Source organism: Phyllobates terribilis, unplaced genomic scaffold (genome assembly GCF_046119375.1).
Source record: "Phyllobates terribilis strain yellow unplaced genomic scaffold, ASM4611937v1 Scaffold_146__1_contigs__length_4606013, whole genome shotgun sequence".
NCBI lineage: Eukaryota > Metazoa > Chordata > Amphibia > Anura > Dendrobatidae > Phyllobates > Phyllobates terribilis.
In genome coordinates, this window is record NW_027362906.1 from 420,711 (window position 1) to 441,252 (window position 20,542).

General features: G+C 48.0%; 1 protein-coding gene across 1 annotated transcript; it reads left to right on the forward strand.

Moving 5' to 3' along the window:
- Nucleotides 1-9,714: 9,714 nt before the first annotated feature.
- Nucleotides 9,715-20,511, forward strand: LOC141206911 (dynein axonemal heavy chain 12-like). The gene is made up of 7 exons (XM_073664282.1): nt 9,715-9,835; nt 9,920-10,017; nt 16,713-16,853; nt 17,366-17,449; nt 18,913-19,101; nt 19,192-19,363; nt 20,375-20,511. Exons 1-7 carry the CDS (start codon nt 9,715-9,717, stop codon nt 20,509-20,511), a joined length of 942 nt encoding a protein of 313 aa, XP_073520383.1.
- The last annotated feature ends 31 nt before the right edge of the window (nt 20,512-20,542 follow it).

The window sequence follows — 20,542 nt, forward strand, 5'->3', positions numbered from 1 at the left end:
AGGCTGTATTTCCAGGCCTGTCTGAACACGCTCCTAGCCTGTTCCTCCTGCCTTCTAGGGGCCGATTACCTAGACCTGTTCCTGTATCTTGTCTGACCTGTCTGAACACGCTCCTAGCCTGTTCCTCCTGCCTTCTAGGGGCCGATTACCTAGACCTGTTCCTGTATCTTGTCTGTCCTGTCTGAACACGCTCCTTGCCTGTTCGTCCTGCCTCTCTGGGGGCCGTATTCCCAGACCCGCTCCTGTATCCCGCTGCAGTGTCGGTCTCCTCCGTACACTCAGTTCCAGTCTGAACTCTCTCCTATCCTTTACCTGTTTTGCCTCTATGTCCGTTCCCTTCCTTTTTCTGCAGAGTCTGAACTCGTACCTAACTCCTGCTTGTTGTCTCTGTACTCCCGTTTGTGAGTTTGTGGTCCACTCGCTACTTCACTGCAAGTACCCTGTGGGTGTCTGGCTCTGCCTTTCCCTTCCTGTCTGTTCCGTGTGTACAGAGCCCTGTCCCCCCTACTCAGCCTAGCCTGCTCTGACTCCTTTGCTCACCGCTCCGGCGGTTCTAGCCTGCTCTGACTCCTTTGCTCACTGCTCCGGCGGTTCTAGCCTGCTCTGACTCCTTGCTCACCGCTCCGGCGGTTCTAGTCTGCTCTGACCCCTTTGCTTACCGCTCCGGCGGTTCTAGCCTGCTCTGCTTCTGCCCGCTGCTCCGGCAGTCCTGTCCTGCCCTGCTTCTGCCCGCTGCTCCGGCAGTCCTGTCCTGCCCTGCTTCTGCCCGCTGCTCCGGCAGTCCTGTCCTGCCCTGCTTCTGCCCGCTGCTCCGGCAGTCCTGTCCTGCCCTGCTTGTGCCCGCTGCTCCGGCAGTCCTGTCCTGCCCTGCTTGTGCTCGCTCCTCCTGCAGCCCTGTCCTGCTCTGTTCTTGCCCACCGCTTCGGGCGTTCCCTCTCTGCTGTGGTTGTCTACCGCATCTGCGGTTCTGTGACCCAGTCTGTACTGGGTCTTAACCTTTCTGTGCTCCAGCCCGTCCTTTCGGCCAGTACCTCCCTGCCTGCATACTCGCCTGTATCCACCCATCTGCATACCTGCCGTGTTTGCTTATATCCACCAGTCTGTGCCAGCCTAACCTGCCTGTTCCTGAGTCCCAGTGTGTACTGGGTCCTATCCCGCCTGTGTTCCTACCTGCTAGTGCCTCCCTGTCTGCACTCTAGCTGTGCTTGCCTGTACCCCTCTACCTGTATTGTTCCTGAGTCCCAGTGTGTACTGGGTCCTATCCCGCCTGTGTTCCTACCTGCTAGTGCCTCCCTGTCTGCACTCTAGCTGCACTTGCCTTTACCCGCCTGCCTGCATACCAGTCGTGCCTGCCTATACCCTCCAGTCTGTGCGCCAGCCTAACCAGCCTGATCCAGTAATCCCTGTGTGGGTCAACCCCCGTGTCCGGAGTTTGACCTGGAGTAGCACCTGGTCCCTCTGCCCGGTTTCTCCCTGGTGCACTGGCGTCGTATGCCGTCGTGCCATCTTGGTCGGATCGGCCAGATACTTAGTCACGCCCCTCCAGGCACTCTCCGGTTCATGGTCCAGTGGAATCACTACAATCACACGCACACGCCGCTCAGCCCGGGCGTGTGCATAACAAAATGTCTTGTGCTGAAGCATTAAGATATCTTTTCACTGGAACTAAGGGGCCTAGACCACCCCCTAAAAACAAGGCCATACCTCCACCACCAAACTGCCCAGCGGGCACAATGCAGTTAATAGGGTAACGTTCTCCTGGCATTCACCAAATCCAGACTCGTCCATCAGATGCCAGATAGAGAAGTGTGATCCGTCACTGCACAGAACAGGTCTCCTCCAGAGTCCTGTGGTGGCGGCTTCACACCACTCCATCCGACGCTCGGCATCGTGCTTGGTGATGTAAGGCTGCATGCAGCTGCTCGGCCATAAAGCTCCAGGCGGGGGCGCAGTGTTTGTGGTGATGTTGTTACCAAAGTAGATCTGGACTCTGCAGTTATGGAGTCAGGAGAGCGTTCTGCCCTCTGCTCCTCAGCACTCAGTGACCCCGCTCTGTAATGTTCTGGGGTCTCCTGAGTTGCTGCAGTTCCTTCCACTCCTTAATAATATCACTCACATGTGATGGGGGAAGATTTAGGAGGGAAGAAATGTAATATCCAGACTTGTTACCCCGGTGGCTCCTATTACAGGACCGCGCTGGTATCAGAGGGCTCTGCACCACCAGCCATTCTGTCATATGTTAGTAACAGCACACCGCATGGGAGGGCGGATGTTATACACCGGGGGGCGTGGGGATTGATGTTATACACTGGTGGGGGGCGAGAGTCTTAATGTTATACAAGGCCGAGGGGCCAGATGTTATACCCTAGGGGTACGAGGGGCTAGATGTTATACAAGTCCGAGGGCTGGATGTTATACACTGAGGAGCAAGGGGACGGATATTATATACCGGGGGGGCGAGAGGCCGGATGTTATACACCAGGGGGAGGGAGCGAGGGGACAGATGTTATACACCGGGGCTGGGGGCCGGATGTTATACCCTGGGGGCCAGATGTTATGCAATGGAGCGCTTGGGGTTGGATGTTATACAGTGGGGTTGAGGGGATGGATTTTATACACTGGAGGGGGGGCGAGGGGAGAGATGTTATACTAAACTAGGGGCGAGGGGTGGATGTTATACACCGGGGGAGGCGAGAGGCCGGATTTTATAAACTGGGGGCTGAGAGTCCGGATGTTATACACCGTGGGCAATGGGACTAAATGAAAAAAGCAGAATTCGGTGACTAGGAGTTTTGTCCTATAATGTATGTGCATTTGCCTTCCCTTTAGAAACTCTCCCTTGTGATTCTGCAGTGTCTTAGAGGTTGACTATCTTTTCCTACATTCCTCAGGAGTTTCTCATGAACAGACTTCCGGTGGCTTGCCCAACTCCGCTATTACTGGGAGAATGAGAATGCGAGAGTGCGAATCATCAACTGCAATGTGAAGTCCGCCTATGAGTACCTGGGCAGCTCCCCACGCCTGGTCATCACTCCGCTCACTGACCGATGCTAGCGGACTCTGCTATGATGTGATGGGTTATGCTCAGAAATGTTTTTGACTTTTGTATGATGCATGAAACTTATTAGCAATTATTATTGATATTTCATACCAGTTCTTTCATGTTTCATTGGTAGATCGGTGCTTTTTATCTAAATCTTGGTGGAGCTCCAGAAGGTCCGGCCGGCACAGGAAAAACTGAGACCACCAAAGATTTGGCCAAGGCGCTGGCCGTGCAGTGTGTGGTCTTTAACTGCTCTGATGGTTTGGACTACATAGCAATGTCAAAGGTACATACAATGTTAAGCTGCTCCATTGCAGATAATAAACTGACTCCATCCGATGTTCTGCTGACATCTTTTGATTATATAGTACAGACCAAAAGTTTGGACACACATTCTCATTTAAAGATTTTCCTGTATTTTCATGACTATGAAAATTGTACATTCACACTGAAAGCATCAAAACTATGAATTAACACATGTGGAATTATATACTTAACAAAAACGTGTGAAATAACAGAAAATATGTCTTATATTCTAGGTTCTTCAAAGTAGCTACCTTTTGCTTTGATGACTGCTTTGCACACTCTTGGCATTCTCTTGATGAGCTTCAAGAGGTAGTCACCGGAAATGGTTTTCACTTCACAGGTGTGCCCTGTCAGGTTTAATAAGTGGGATTTCTTGCCTTATAAATGGTGTTGGGACCATCAGTTGCGTTGTGCAGAAGTATGGTGGATACACAGCTGATAGTCCTATTGAATAGACTGTTAGAATTTGTATTATGGCAAGAAATAAGCAGCTAAGTAAAGAAAAACGAGTGGCCATCATTACTTTAAGAAATGAAGGTCAGTCAGTGCGAAAAATTGGGAAAACTTTGAAAGTGTCCCCAAGTGCAGTTGCAAAAACCATCAAGCGCTACTAAGAAACTGGCTCACATGAGGACAGCCCCAAGAAAGGAAGACCAAGAGTCACCTCTGCTTCTGAGGATAAGTTTATCCGAGTCACCAGCCTCAGAAATCGCAGGTTAACAGCAGCTCAGATTAGAGACCAGGTCAATGCCACACAGAGTTCTAGCAGCAGACACATCTCTTAAACGACTGTTAAGAGGCGACTTTGTGCAGCAGGCCTTCATGGTAAAATAGCTGCTAGGAAACAAGCAGAAGAGAGTTGTTTGGGCTAAAGAACACAAGGAATGGACATTAGACCAGTGGAAAATTGTGCTTTGGTCTGATGAGTCCAAATTTGAGATCTTTGGTTCCAGCCACCGTGTCTTTGTGCGACGCAGAAAAAGTGAACGGATGGACTCTACATGCCTGGTTCCCACCGTGAAGCATGGAGGAGGAGGTGTGATGGTGTGGGGGTGCTTTGCTGGTGACACTGTTTGGGATTTATTCAAAATTGAAGGCATACTGAACCAGCATGGCTACCACAGCATCTTGCAGCAGCATGCTATTTATTTTTCAACGGGACAATGACCCCAAACACACCTCCAGGCTGTGTAAGGGCTATTTGACCAAGAGGGAGAGTGATGGGGGGCTACGCCAGATGACCTGCACTGCAGTCACCAGACCTGAACCCAATAGAGATGGTTTGGGTTGAGCTGAACCGCAGAGTGAAGGCAAAAGGGCCAACAAGTGCTAAGCATCTCTGGGAACTCCTTCAAGATTGTTGGAAGACCATTTCCGGTGACTACCTCTTGAAGCTCATCAAGAGAATGCCAAGAGTGTGCAAAGCAGTCATCAAAGCAAAAGGTGGCTACTTTGAAGAACCTAGAATATAAGACATATTTTCAGTTGTTTCACACTTTTTTGTTAAGTATATAATTCCACATGTGTTAATTAATAATTTGATGCCTTCAGTGTGAATGTACAATTTTCATAGTCATGTAAATGCAGAAAATCTTTAAATGAGAAGGTGTGTCCAAACTTTTGGTCTGTACTGTATATACTTTTTTTTAGTTTTTCAAAGGGCTGGCATCATCGGGAACATGGGTGTGTTTTGATGAGTTTAACCATATTGAGCTGGAGGTGTTGTCCGTGGTGGCCCAACAGATTCTCCGCATCCAGAGAGCCATCCAGACGAAGATGGACATGTTCAACTTCGAAGGAACAGAGCTGAAGCTTAACCCAAATTGCTTCTTAGCCATTACCATGAATCCTGGCTACGCGGGACGTTCTGAGCTGCCGGATAACCTCAAGGTAAAGAGTCCCAGTGCCTTGCATCGGGTCCTTCCACAACATTTCTATAGGATTAAGCTCAGGACTATGACTCGGCCATTCCAAAGCTTTATGTTTATTCAACCATTCTTTTGTAGAGCGACTTGTGTCTTTGGGCCATTGTCTTGCTGCATGACCCACGTTTTCTTGAGATTCAGTACATGAACTGATATCCTGATATTTTCCTTTAGCATTTGCTGATAGATTTTAGAATTCATTGTTCCATCAATGATGGCAGCCGTCCTTGGCCAAGTGCAGCAAAACAGGCCCAAAGCAGGTTACGATTACCATCTTTGTGTTTCATAGATGATAGGAGGTTCTTATGCTGTAATGCAGTATTTTCTTTCTGCAAACATATAGCTTCTCACTTAAAATCTCTATCTTGGCCTCATCCTTCCACAAAGCATTATTCCAGTTAGCTATTGATGTGCCCAGGTGAGTTTTAGCAGTGACATTTTAAATCGCATTGCCTTTCTCCTTGCAATCCTGCCATGCTCGCCATTGTTGTTCATTGTCTTTCTGATGGTGGACTCATGAACAATTACATTAGCTAATGTGAGGAGAGGCCTTTAGTTGCTTAGCGGTTACCTTGAGTTACTTTGTGACCTCACAGACTGATGTAGCTTTAAGTCAAATTTATGCAGTAATACAGAAATTTTTGAGGGGTTCACAAACTTTCAAGTAAATGCTAGGTTTACAAAAGAAACATAAGATTTCATCAAAGGGATTATTCTCCCCCAAACCTATATGAGATTGCACATTTCCTATGTATAATCACCACACCTGATGCCCTCATTTCTGCAAGCTCCTTAATATTGATGTCCCATTCTCCTATTTTCCAAAATGGACACAGTAGAGGTGTGGAGAGAGATTTGGAAAGTGTTAAAGGAGTATTCCCATCTCCAAGATTCTATCCCAATATGTAATAGGTGTAATAATAATATTAATAGCAAATACCTCCAATTGGAAATGTAGTATAGTTCTTCTGATTAGCTATGTCGCTTACCCCATGTGCAGGACATAGCAGTAGCTTAGGTATCCATGGTTACGACCACTAGCAAGTAACTAACTGTTACTATGAGTGGTCGTAACCATGGAAACCTAAGCTACTGCAATGTCCTGCACATGGGGGTAAGCAACATAGCTAATCAGAAGAACTATACTACATTTCTAATTGGAGATATTTGCAAACATTATTATTATTACCCCTATTACATATTGGGACTGGATCTTGGAGATGGGAATACCCCTTTAACCACACTTTGACTGACTTTCCTCTGATGTGGAATAGACACATCACTTTTAGGTCTGGGGTGGAGGATAGTGTAAATGGACAGAATGGGTTCCCCGGCTCTCTGCCTAGTTTACAGTAATTTAGTTTCATTTGTTGACTGACCCATCTGGTTTGCGCATTTCTGGTTCTTTTCCGGACTGTAGCAATGATGGTCCCCAACTATGCTCTGATTGCGGAGATCGGCCTTTATTCTTACGCTTTTCTGCACGCTAAACCTCTCTCGGTGAAGATGGTAATGACTTCCCGGCTGTGCTCGGAGCCGCTCTCGTCCCAGTTCCATTATGATTATGGGATGCGTGCAGTAAAGGCTGTGCTGACCGCTGCTGGCAATCTGAAGCTGAAATTCCCCCATGAAAATGAAGAGATTCTTGTAAGTTCTGAACTGTTGGTCGCTTTACATCTCGTATAGGATAGCATTACCATCTTACCGAGAAGCATTTGGATCACAAAAATTACAGCTGTCTGATTTTATAATAGCAGACAGAGACTTGCAAATAATGTCTGCACATTACTGTTCCTGGCTTGTTAGATCTCATCTGTGCAAAAGTGTCAAAACTATAGTTGTTAAACACGTAGCTTGTTCATCTTATGGGACAGTTTGATTTTTAACTTAAACGCATGTATTTTAGGCTAAAAATCATCTTAACAATTGTTTTTTATTAAAAATTTTGCATCGCTTGGCTTTCACCGGCTTTTTGATTCCCTGCACATTCAATTTTGATAAGGTCTGTGGTCATAAATAAACTGAGAGGAGCTCAGAAAAAGACAGATAAAACATTTACAAACTCCCCGTCAGCCAGCAAAAACGAGTTCACTGACAGTATCTCACTTAACTCATTCTGCAGCCGGCAATTAACAGTGCAACACAGAGGCCACATCTATTCCCTATGGAGAAACAATTCTGCAGCATAATTTACTGCAACTCAGCAGCGTTCCATTCCTCTTTTATCATTCCTGGAAATGTAGGAATTAATTGAAATCTGTCAATAACGAGTCCCCTACACAGTCTGACAATGTCACCACTGTTTGGGCACAGTCAGATTGTATAGGGTTGTCCCCTATATAGATTATATATACATTATATGTCATTTACACATACATTTCCAGGAGGTATAACAGAGGGACGATACAATGTAGAGTTTTAGGAAAAGAGGTTTCATACTTATTTTTTGGAGAATACTATTCTTTACTAATACAGACATACCACAAGAGCTGACTGCTCCTTTGTAATGGGGTTCTTCACTTTTAATATTGTTTCATGTCATATTGTATATGAATTATTTTATCATTTAATCCTTTTTCATTCTATTTAGCTCTTGCCGTCAATTAAGGATGTAAACAAACCCAAATTTTTGTCTCATGATATTCCTCTGTTCAATGGGATTACCAGTGACCTGTTCCCTGGCATTCAACTTCCAGAAGCCGACTATAAGGTATTAAAATATAATAGTGTCTTAAAGGGGTTTTCCAAGCCTTAAAGAGGACTTGTCCCTCGCCATAAATATGTAAATGCCGCTGTTCTCCTGACTCCGGCATTGTTTTTCTTTTCTTCCTGCTCCTCTCCGTTCCTGACATCTGTCACTCTCCTCTAGCCCTTTAAGCCAACTGGGCAAGGCCTTCCTGAAGACTCCCACAGAGAGGACTTGATGACCACGCCCACTTGGCTATTAAAAATTATGAACTAGATTTCTATAAAGAGGCTATATCTCAGGAATGGAGAGGCGCAGGAGCAAAAGAAAAACCGCACCGGATTCAGGAGAACAGCGGCATTTACACCAGGTAATAAAATTGCATATTAATGGCAAGTGATAGCTCCTATATAGCTGGCCAGCTATCATTTGGATGATAGTTATCTTTCAGCAGCAGAAGGGAAGGAAGGGAGACACAGATCCATTACTAGTGGGTTGGCGGAGCCCCACAGGGATAGATCACCTCAGATTTATAAAAAGTGACGACCGGCCCCTCCAACTTAAGCTCCTCCTACTCCCATGTTCTCCAGTCTGAAATTTGAGGTCGCAGAGGATAGTCGCTGCCTTTGCAGCTCCTCAGAAGATTTTTTATTTTTACCAAAGGAGACCTGGACCCCCCGTGGTCTAGAGGTCTCAGGGGGTCTCGGCGCTGCCGGGACCCCTGCCCTCCCCTGGCAGACCTGCGTACCCCTTAAGGAGGTCCCCGCAGTAACCTGCCGGCCCCGGGGTACATAGGGCGCTTCCTGGCAGAGACGCACACCGCCTGTGGGGTCACAGCACCACACATCCCTGGGGGTCCCTGTGGCGCACAGCGGGGTAAGTGCTCTGTGTATGAGTGCGGCCGCCGCCGTTATTTCATGTGGTGATTTTCTGCTTTTCTGTATTTGCAGACGGTGTATGAGGATCACCGCTGCATTCTCTGACCCTGGGGGCTGGGGAGCAGGGACGGAGGAGCACGGCTCCGTTGGAACGGGGGGCGTGGCTTTATTATCTTGGCTTCCTGCCGTCACTTTTAGGCAGGAAGCCTTCAGGAGAGCGCGCGCTTTCTCTCTGAGCGCGGGCTCTGTGAGTGAGCTCGGGGGGCCGGGCTTCGCGTCGTTCGGCTTCCTGTCATTGTAGTTCTGACAGGAAGCTCCTGGCTTAGCGCGCGCTGAGCTCTCCGCCCCTCTCCCTCCTTCCGGCTTCCCTCCACGTGCACCTCCGGCTCTCTGCTCCCCGTTCACCGCCCTCACAGCTCAGAAGGAGCAGTCACCGCGGCACTGGTGAGTCGTTTCTGCCTGTAGGCAGAGGCTCCCTTTTTGTTCTTTCCATTGCAGAGCACCTTGGCTGACCTGCTAAGGCAGGCAAGGTGCTATTTGCCGCTACCGCTTTTCTGGACACTCTCACTTCTCTGACCTCTTAAGGCAGTGAGGTATTTAGCGTGTCAGCAGCATTAACCCCTTCTGAAGGGGTCTGCTCAACAGGGCTGTTAACTCTTTCTGGGGGTGCACACTTCTGTTTCAGAGGGCGCTTCTCCCCAGTTTGTTAGGTTAACTTTTGCTCTGCAGGGCTGGGGTAACTCTCTCTAGAGGAGAGTTTTAACCCTTCAGTGCCTTAAAAGTTAAAAAAAAAAAAAAAGGGGGGAATTTTTTTTTTGTGGAAGCAGGCTGTGTTAGCTATTTTCGCACACCCTAGGTTACCATACTCATTCTAACATGCTGGCATCTGATGTGGGAGGCATGACGGATCAGGGACCAGGGGGCGCGGACCTCTCTCCCGATCCGTTTCAGGATCGGTCTCGCATTTCTGATACACCCAGGTCTTCGACGGCGTCAAGTTCGACCCTTAGTGATGTTAAAGTGGAGGCTCTCACCCGCTCCATTGACAGTCTTTCTAACCTCCTGGGTCATTGGGTGTCAGCTAAGTCGCAACCGACACCACGAGGCAAGAAGCGCCAGAGGGTGGCGCTGTCTACTCCGTGCGGTGCATCGGAGGCTCCAGATTCACCAACAAGCTCGGTTGGTGAAATCTCCGATTCTGAGGATGAGGATCGGCAGAGTCGTCCTGCTTCGCTTTCGGGCCGCGTGGATGCTCTTATTGGAGCCATGCGGGAAGCGTTACAGCTGTCTGAAGAGCTGACAAAGCCTGGCAAGTCGGCCCGGCTGTATCAGGAGTCGCGTCGGGCTCGTTCAACATTACCGGCGCATGATGAACTTAACGAGGCAGTGGAGAAAGAACGCCGGTGTCCGGATAAATGCTTCCAGGGGATGCGTTTTTTTTATGCCTTGTATCCCTGCGCCACGGAGACGATCGCTAATTGGGTTCCCTCCCCTGAAGTGGACCTTCCTCTGTCTCAGCTTAGCAAATCTTCCTTGCTTCCTGTTAAAGGGAAGGCCAGTCTTCAGGAGCCTCTGGACAGAAGAACGGAGTTAGCGGCGAAGTCCATCTACGAGGCCGCGGGTCATGGATTCCGTGTAGTCTTGGGGGCCATGTGGGCCGGTGAGGCTTCTCTGCGGTGGTTGGACCAGCTGCGGACGGCATGGCAGGATGGAACTCCGCTGTCGGAAGTGGAAAGGCTTTTCCAGCTGTTGGAAGAGGCGACACATTATGGCAGGGACGCAGTACTGGATACTACTTCCATTCTGTCCAGGTCTCAATCTTCGGCCGTCACAGTCAGGAGAGCACTGTGGCATAAACAGTGGACTGGAGACGCAGTATCCAAACAAGGTTTGCTTAGTCTAGCGTACAAAGGCGGTCATCTTTTTGGTTCGGACCTCACGGAGCTGATTGCTAAGGCCAAGGCTAAGGATGCTGCCTTGCCTCAGCGGAAGGCGGCGGCTTCCACGTCTGGCAGGTCAAGTGCCAGTGGTGGTCGTCGGTCCTTTCGGACCAGGGGGCGGTTCGGTCAGCCTTCTTGGGGATCGGGTCGTCCCTCGGCTTCCGGTAAGAAGTCCACCCAGAAATCCCGTATTTCCTGGAAGCAACATTTCCGTCAGGACAAACGGGAGGTTGACAAGAAGCCCGCTAAGGCGGACTGACGCCAGGATTCCGCTCGAGGGCTCTCGGGTGGTAGGTCGTCTGCTACAATTCGGGTCGATTTGGGCGTCCCACATTTCGGACGCCTGGGTGACGCGAGTTATGTTGGCAGGCTATTTCATAGAGTTTCACTCTCGTCCCCCGGACAGGTTTTGTCAGTCACGCACCCCGTCCGAGCCCAAGCTGGCTGCAGCACTGCTGCGGGAGGTAGACACTCTTCTGCAGCAGGGTGTGGTGGTCCCGGTTCCGCCAGAGGACCGGGGAAGGGGGTTTTACTCCAACCTTTTTGTGGTCACCAAAAAGGAGGACAAGTTTCACCCCATTCTGGATCTCAAAGATTTGAATCTGCATGTCCGGACCCGGAAATTCCGCATGGAGTCTCTCCGCTCTGTCGTAGCGGCCCTGTCGCAGTACGATTTCTTGGTGTCGATCGACATCCGCGACACCTATTTGCATGTCCCTATCGGCAGAGCTCACCAGCGTTTCCTGCGTTTCGCCATAGGTCAGGCCCATTACCAGTTTGTGGCCCTACCATTCGGGTTGGCCTCGGCACCCAGGGTTTTTACAAAGATTCTGGCGCCACTCATGGCGCTTCTTCGAAAACAAGGAGTTATGATTCTGCCCAACCTGGACGACCTGTTGATTGTGTCGCCCACAGCGGAGGAGGCGATGACTGCTCGCGATCTCTCCCTCCAGCACCTGGAGGACTTCGGGTGGCTGGTCAATTGGAAGAAGTCGTCATTAAAACCGACGCAGTCAATCCTGTTCTTGGGGATGCATTTCGACACAGTACGGGCAGTGGTGTCCCTGCCTCCGGACAAACAAACGAACCTTCGTCGCCATGTCCAGGCTATGAGGTCGGCGATGGCAATGTCCCTTCGGGAATGCATGCGCCTTCTGGGTCTGATGGTGGCGACAATGGAAGCTGTACCGTTTGCACAATTTCATTCCCGGGATCTCCAAAATCTTATTCTGACCAGTTGGGATCGATCGCCGACTTCACTGGATCGCTCGGTCTTTATCTCCCGCAGGGTGCGAGAGTCTCTTGGATGGTGGTTACGTCCGGAAACTCTATCCCTGGGGAAATCCTTTCTTCTCCCAAGGTGGTCGGTGATTTCCACCGATGCCAACCTGACTGGCTGGGGGGGGGTTTGGAACGACCTCTGGGTTCAGGGGGTCTGGTCGTCAGAGGAGTCGTCTCTACCGATCAACATGAGTTGAGAGCAATTTTTCTCTGCCTCCGACATTGGACGGTCCTTTTGAGCGGTCTGCCGGTCCGGATTCAGTCGGACAATGCGACGGCTGTCGCGTATATCAACCATCAGGGCGGGACGAGGAGTTCCAGACTCATGATGGAGGTCTCTCGGATCCTGGTTTGGGCCGAGTCCAGGGTTCCAGCCATCTCCGCGATTCATATCCCAGGTGTGCTGAATATCTCGGCGGACTTCCTCAGTCGCGAGCAGGTGGATCCCGGAGAATGGAGTCTTCATCCGGAAGTGTTTGCACTGCTGTGCTCCCGGTGGGGGACTCCTCAGGTGGATTTGATGGCATCCAGGCTGAACGCCAGGGTTCCGACATTCATGTCCAGGTACAGGGACCCGGAGGCTGTGGCGGTAGATGCTCTAGTGGCCCCGTGGGACCAGTTCGAGCTGATCTATGTGTTTCCGCCAGTATCCTTACTTCCTTTGGTGATTTGGCGGATCAAACTGGAAAGAGTATCAGCAATTTTGGTAGCGCCGGATTGGCCACGGAGGACGTGGTGTTCGACGCTGGTGTCTCTTCTGGCGGCGCCTCCGTTTCCACTGCCTCTTCGCCCGGACCTGTTAATCCAAGAGCCCATTCGTCATCCGGACCTGAAGTCACTTTGTTTGACGGCGTGGCACTTGAGACCGAGATCTTGAACCGTCGTGGTTTTTCGTCCGAGGTTATTTCTGCCAGAGGTCCAGCCACGACTGGGATTTATCACAGAACTTGGGAGTCTTTTTATTCTTGGTGTTCTGGATCGTCAAGGAACCCGAGGGTTTTTTCCATCCCCAACTTCTTGGCTTTTCTGCAATATGGTTTGGCCAAGGGTCTAGCAGTTGGTACCTTACGAGGTCAGGTATCTGCACTATCCGCGCTTTTTCGAAGGGCTATTGCTTCACGTAGGGACGTGCGTTCTTTTTTTCATGGGGTTGCTCGTCAGTTTCCGCCTCGGGAGGCGGTTGTGGCTCCTTGGCGGCTTAATCTATTCCTGGAAGCTCTTCAGCATGAGCCTTTTGAGCGTATGGATTCAGCTACGCTTTACTTGCTTTCTTGGAAGGTGGCCTTCCTGGTAGCGGTCACCTCTTTGAGAAGGGTTTCGGAGTTGGCGGCACTGTCTTGCTCGCCACCTTTTCTGGAATTTCTTCCGGATCGTGTGGTGCTTCGTACCCGTGGAGATTTTTTACCTAAAGTGGTGTCGCATTTCCACGTCAATCAGGACATCGTGTTACCTTCTCTCTGTCTGAAGCCGAAGAGTCCAAAGGAGTGGGCCTTGCACTCGTTGGATTTGGTGCGGGCATTGAAGTTCTATCTTACAATCATGCAAGGTTTTCGGAAATTGGACTCTCTTTTTGTGATTCCTGCTGGTCGTCGACGTGGTCAGCGTGCTTCCAAGGACACTATAGCTCGGTGGATACGTTCGGCTATCCTGGAAGCGTACCGGCTCAAGGGCGAGCCTTGTCCGGTTAAAGTTCGAGCTCATTCCACGAGGGCTGTTGGTTCGTCATGGGCTTTTCGTCAGGGGACCTCGGCAGCGCAGCTCTGCCGGGCGGCTACCTGGCGCTCCGTTCACACCTTTACTAAATTTTATAAAGTGGACGTGAGTGCTTCCGCCGATGCGGCCTTGGGACGCAGGGTCCTGCAGGCGGCGGTGGTTTAAGTTACCTCTTTATTTTATTTTATTTTTTATTCGGCGCTGGTTGCGCACTTACCTAAGTTGTTGGGGTGTTGGAGATTCTGCCACTATTTCCCACCCTAGAATTTTGGACTGCTTTGGGACGTCCCACTAGTAATGGATCTGTGTCTCCCTTCCTTCCCTTCTGCTGCTGAAAGACGGATTTTGGTAAGAACTTACCTGTAAAATCCTTTTCAGCGAAGGAAGGAAGGGAGACACAGCACCCTCCCATGGCAGAAGTATTTTTTTGTTTCTAGATGCGGCGCGACCCTTTCCTGATGGCGGTCATCTGGTCTGGGGTTGGCGCACTAGGGCTCTTTTCCAGCATCGCCAGCTCATCGCAGTTGTCAGGTCCAGTGAGTTGTACCTAGGACTGTGTGTTTTTTTGCTGTTATTTGCATAACCTGTTTTCTCACATTTCTGAATTTTTCAGAATGGGTTGTACTGTTCTGCTGGTGTTGTCTGCTCTTCCTTAGCTTGTGTACGGACTGGAGAACATGGGAGTAGGAGGAGCTTAAGTTGGAGGGGCCGGTCGTCACTTTTTTATAAATCTGAGGTGAACTATCCCTGTGGGGCTCCACCAACCCACTAGTAATGGATCTGTGTCTCCCTTCCTTCCTTCCTTCCGTCTTTCCCGGCTCCCCCATATTCAGGAATGCTCGCTCCTGTTTTCTCTATGACAGAGTCGCTGCCAGAATCTTATGGCAGCTGCTAATTTCACGGTCAGAAAGTAAGGATCGGGTGATTAAATTCCAACCGGCCGATTTTTATGTCCCCCAACATAATCTGTCATGAGGCCCCCATACACAGTAGATGGTAGACCAATCCCATTGAAATCACCCGATCCTGATCCACTGCTTTGGAATTGGGTTACATGACCTTGTCACTCATCGTCCGGTCCCATTAGTGCAACCTGGGCAGCTGCACAGGGGCACCAGCGGTAAGGGGGCTCACTTATACCTCCAATGCAAGATGATCTGATGTAGAAAAAAAATGGTTGAAACATCTGTGAGTGATTTATCGCTAGTTTAGTTGTAGATTATGGAGACATTTTTTTTTAGATGAATGAATCAATTTGCAGGAGACTGATCCAATGGCCAGGTGTCATGGGTGCGTCAGATGTGACAGTCGCCCTGCAGTTGGTTGCAGGAGATCCCTTCGTTTGGCATTACAGACATCTTCTTAGCGGTCTCACTGTAGGACCCAGCGGCTACCTCCCTCCTGCTCTAATTGACAATCAGGCCTGGGTGTTTAAATACTCCCTGGTTGCTACACAGAGGTGCCAGTGATATTCACATGACCCCTTGTGAAGGCTTGGAGCAAGTACAGTTCTTACTTCCTCTCTGGTGCTAAGAGGATGTGTGTGCCATCTCTCTGAAGTCGACTCAAGCTAAGCTACTTCCCCCGTGTCTGTCTCCCCTTGCTGTCTTTAGTTGTCAGTGGGGATCGACTAGTGCTCACCCCCCCCCTTCCCTATCCAGGGCCAAACGCTAAGGAAATACAGGGATAGGTTCCTGTACGGCAATTGGTGAGGAACCAATATAGAGTCGGTAGGGGAGACAGGGTGATTGCAGATCAGCCTAGGAGGTCTCCATTTCCCCCTTTCCCTAGTGTCGGGGCTCCCTTCCCCTCATCCCTTTGTGTCGCACTTTGTCTTTCCTACACTGTGTGTGACATCAGGTCAGTAGTGGGCACTGAATGAGACCCCTGAGAGCCACCTTATTTCTTCCTGCCCCCCGGCTCTTCTTCAGATTAGCCGGCCTGGCATGATGTTATGGTTGCAGCATGATGTACACCAGGCCATATAATCAGAAGAGGAGCCGGGGATGCCGGCAGCTAAGAGGCGGCTCTCAGGGGTCCCGTCCAGCGGCCACAGAATACTGATCTGGGTCCTGAAAATGTATTCTCCCACCTCTAATTGGATCCACTGTAAACAGACTGATGGAATATTTTACCTTCCTTTTGCTCAGGATTTCCTTGAATGCGCACAGGAGAGCTGTGCTGGACACAACATCCAGCCCGAGAAGGTCTTCCTGGAGGACATGATCCAGACGTATGAGATGATGATTGTCAGACACGGGTAAGCTGGAACTACAGAAGTCCATGGGACGGGGGATTTATTCTTCGCGGTTTCCATTTTATACAATGGACCATGCTGCGTTTTGTTTATCCCGTGCAGTTTTATGTTGGTTGGAGAGCCGTTCTCTGGAAAAACGAAGGTCTATGATTGGAATTATTGTTTATAATACTAATATCTTTGCTGAAAATGGGAAAATCTCCCCTTTTATGGCTTATGGACATGGTAGATGGGGTTCCTTCAGAGACATAGATCCCAGCCATACATTGCCGGGCAATCATTTTATTATTGCTTACCCCCTGTTTGCACAAAAATTGGAAACTGTTTTATTTTCCCCATCAGACATGGAAGCAACAAATTGTATTATTTATGCCAGAAATTAGCATAAATTTGCATACTTCCAGCCACATTCTGAATAGACTGTGTCTGGCCTCACTCAATACACTTACTTTGAGTGAGGTCATGCACTTCTAGTTGGCATGTGACCGCGTATATGCAAATCACTTACTTGCGGTCTCTCCCGGTGCCGCCACGTTCACTTCAATAGGGGCCACGTGTAGTCAATACATGTGCATCATCAATATCATAATCCCAGGCATTCCCTTTAATAATCCGTTCAATTGTGGGATTGTACTGGATTTTATGGGAAGAGCAATTTTATTGATGCCTCTCTTCATTTGCAGTGGACCGATGGGATAGTCGCTAATACTTTCCGGGAGTTTGCGTTATCTGAGACCCCGGAAAGAAAATGGGTTATCTTTGATGGACCTATTGATACGCTAGGGATAGAAAGTATGAACACCGTCCTAGATGATAATAAAAAGGTAACTCTCTATTTTACTTTGTGAAAACTTTTTTTTTTTTATTTATATCCTTTTCTGTTTTCATCACCATGTAGCATAACAAAAAGTGATACAAAAAGTTATCCTCCATGTATATCTACAGCCATGATGGAGAATAGAAAACATTAGATTTTATGGCATCTTTATATATCTTTAATTAGCAGTAAATTGCAAAAACTGTTTGTATTTCCTAACACTATCCGACAATATCCATTCATGAAGATGGAAATAAGCCTTTAGTAGAGGACTTATGTATTGTATGTGGAGAGAGACGCTTTAAAAGATATTCATTGCAGGATCATCTTCCAATTATAAATCAGCTACTAGATTTTTGCACTTTTTTCAGATATTAATTTGTGCACATAATGATTGTACTTTCTCCACTAAAGCTTACAATGATCCTTTATGAGGTTACTGATCAGACTCCGTGGATTAAGTTATTATTCATTTGTTCAACATTTAATATTGTTTTAAATATGTCCTGTTATTTTTAGCGTTGCTTGATGAGTGGGGAGATCATTCAGATGTCACCTCAGATGAGTCTGATTTTTGAAACAATGGACCTTTCCCAGGCGTCGGTAGGTTTTCACTCATCCTATAAGAGAGGAGTTCCCATATACTTGTACATCGGGGGATCTAATGCTAACTAATCAGATTTAGTTATAGGGTTGACTTTTAGAGGTATTCTCATCTTTTAAAGCATATCCACAAAATGGCCATAATTGTCTGATAGATGAGGGTCTCTCCTCTGGCACCCACCCTAACTTTTCTCGAATATGAGGCCCCATCTTGTGCCGCTGTGAAAGGAGAGTTTGGCAGCACGAGCAACTCTTCCATTCACCGATTTGGAAGTCCTACATACACAGTCATCAGGGGTGTAATGATCGCGGTTGCAGAGGTCGCGACTGGGCCTGTGCAGGTGAGGGGCCCGCCGACATCAGCGCAAACTTCAACTGCATGTGCACCCCCGAACGCACATTCAGACGAAGTGTATTGAGGCGCAGAGACCTGTTGGGTCTGTGCACGACAATGCACGCTGCCGGCTAATCAGAAGCCAGCAGCTGATGTCGGCGTGCACGTGACTGAGGGTGCATGACAGTGACATCATATGCTCCCGAAGCTTGCACTCTGAAGTCAGATGCTGGCTTCAGAAGAGGATGGCGCACAGCGGGGGAGCGGAGGAAAAGAGAGCAGAATCATTTATTTTTTTCCTATGCATTAAAGTACAACGGCAGAATGGGGGACATATACCAGGATGGGGGATATATATACTAGGATGGGGATATATATATATACCAGGATGGGGAATATATATACTAGGATGGGGGATATATATACCAGGATGGGGGATATATATACTAGGATGGGGGATATATATACCAGAATGGGGGAAAAATATACCAGGATGGGGGATATATGTATCAAGGTGGGGCCCAGGATAAGGGACATATATACCAGGATGGGGGATATATATATCAAGGTGGGGCCCAGGATAAGGGACATGTACACTAGGATGGGGGATATATATACCAGGATGGGGCCAGAACAGGGGACATATATACCAGGAAGGAGCCCAATATGGGGGATATTACTACATAATGGGGTAGGAGGTGCAACACGTATGTCCTTATAGGATTTAGAACACTATAAGGGCCCATACATCTGACCAACATGCAGGGGGTCCAAATGTTGCAATGGGGGCCCATCGGACTCTAGTTACGCTACTGACAGTCATCTCTACATTCACTTTAGTCGCTATAATTAAAGGGATTGTCAGTCCCTTTCATTCTGGTGCTACTACAACAATCATCTAAATGGTGAGGATCCAGTTCCTGACACCAGCACTGAATGTAGGGAAAATGTAATGTTACATAGCTTCTACTCAAATAAATGGATGTCTATGTAATCTATGGATGATGGAAACGTCAGGACACTTGGAAACGACTTTGTAGACTGTTTTTCATCCACCCAGCGAGATAATTAGATAACTGGATGGGCTTGTGTCTTAGGGCAACCCTACTTAGTATATCTCTCTCTCCAGCCCGCCACTGTTAGCCGCTGCGGTATGATTTATCTGGAACCCCAACAACTGGGCTGGGCGCCCCTGGTGAGGTCCTGGCTCAGCACCCTTCCCGATGCACTGAAGACTAAGGACCACCTCGCTCTTCTAGAGGAACTCTTTAAGTGGCTCGTCCAACCTTCCCTTCGATTCCTCCGAAAGCAGTGCAAGGTGGGCGCCATGTGTCCTCTCAATTGTAGGAGCATTGCGCAAGTTTGTAGTCTAGATTTACCCTCAGTGTCCTAATGTCTTTCCTCATAGGATCTGGTGACAACCAGCAATGGCAATGTGGTAATATCACTCACACCATTATTGGAGATGCTGATTTTTGATGTGGTGAGAGAGGATCCGAATAATAAGAACATTCGTATCTGGATCCTGGTAAGTGGAAGATCTGCCGATCCCATACACAGTGTGGCTGATCCATCTGCAGGTATAGACAGTGCTTTCCTATGCTCCTGGAAAACGGGGAAATAATTCCAAGTGGAGAGAAATTGTGAAAATATCACAATTCTGACATTATTTTTTGGGAATTGTTTTTACGGTGTACATTGTGTGGTAAAATTACTTAGCAATATGATTCACTCCTCAGTACGATTACACCGATACCAAACATGTCCAGTTTTTTTATTAGATTGGTAGTGAAAAAAAAAAATTAGAGGTTTGGGAAAAAACATTTTTTTGGGTTGTGTCACCATTTTCCGAGACCCGTGACGTTTTCATTTTTTAGTCGATGGAGCTGTTTGAGAGCTTATTTTTTGTGGTACGAGACAATGTTTTTGTTGATACCATATTGCGATAGATATTACATTTTTATCGCTTCTTACAGCATTTTTTGTGATACTGCATCAACCAGAAAAACATAATTTTGTCGTTCTTGATTTTTTTTCTCGTTACGCCGTTTACTGATCGGGTTAATTATTTTTATATTTTGATAGATTGGACTTTTCTGAATGCGGCGATACCACATATGTGTATTTTTTGTAAAACGTATTTTCTCTGTTTTTACTGGGGGAAAAAACCCATTTCAAGTTTTATGGGTTTTTTTTTTGTTTTTTTTCATACTTTTTAAAACATTTTTTGTAACTTTTCTCTGTATTTATTAGCCCCCTTAGGGAACTTAAAGCTGCGATCGTCTGATCGCTTGTGCTATATACAGCAATGCTACACCATTGCTGCATATAGCAAAAATCACGGTCTCCTTTGAAGCTCGACCACGTCATCCGCGATTGTTAGAGGCAGGTTCCTGACGTCTGCTGAGAATTGCATGTCAATAGCACCTTTAGAAATATATTTACTTAGAAAATTGGTGACGTGTTCAATACTTATTTCGCCCGCTGTATATTGTATCCCTTTTCTTCTCTTTTAGGCCAGTTTTGCTTTCTCCCTGGTTTGGTCCATTGGCGGCTGACAGCCGAGTGAAGTTTGATGTTTTTTTTCAAAGAAATTGTCACAGGAAAGATCGATCAGAGCCCTTTCCTGTCCTCCGTGGGGAAATGGGAATGTCCTTTGGACGATAAAGGCCTGGTCTATGACTACATGTACGAGGTAAAGGGATTTCTTCATGGAAATCAAGCCTAATGCTCAGCAACTTATAACTTTGGCCTTTGGG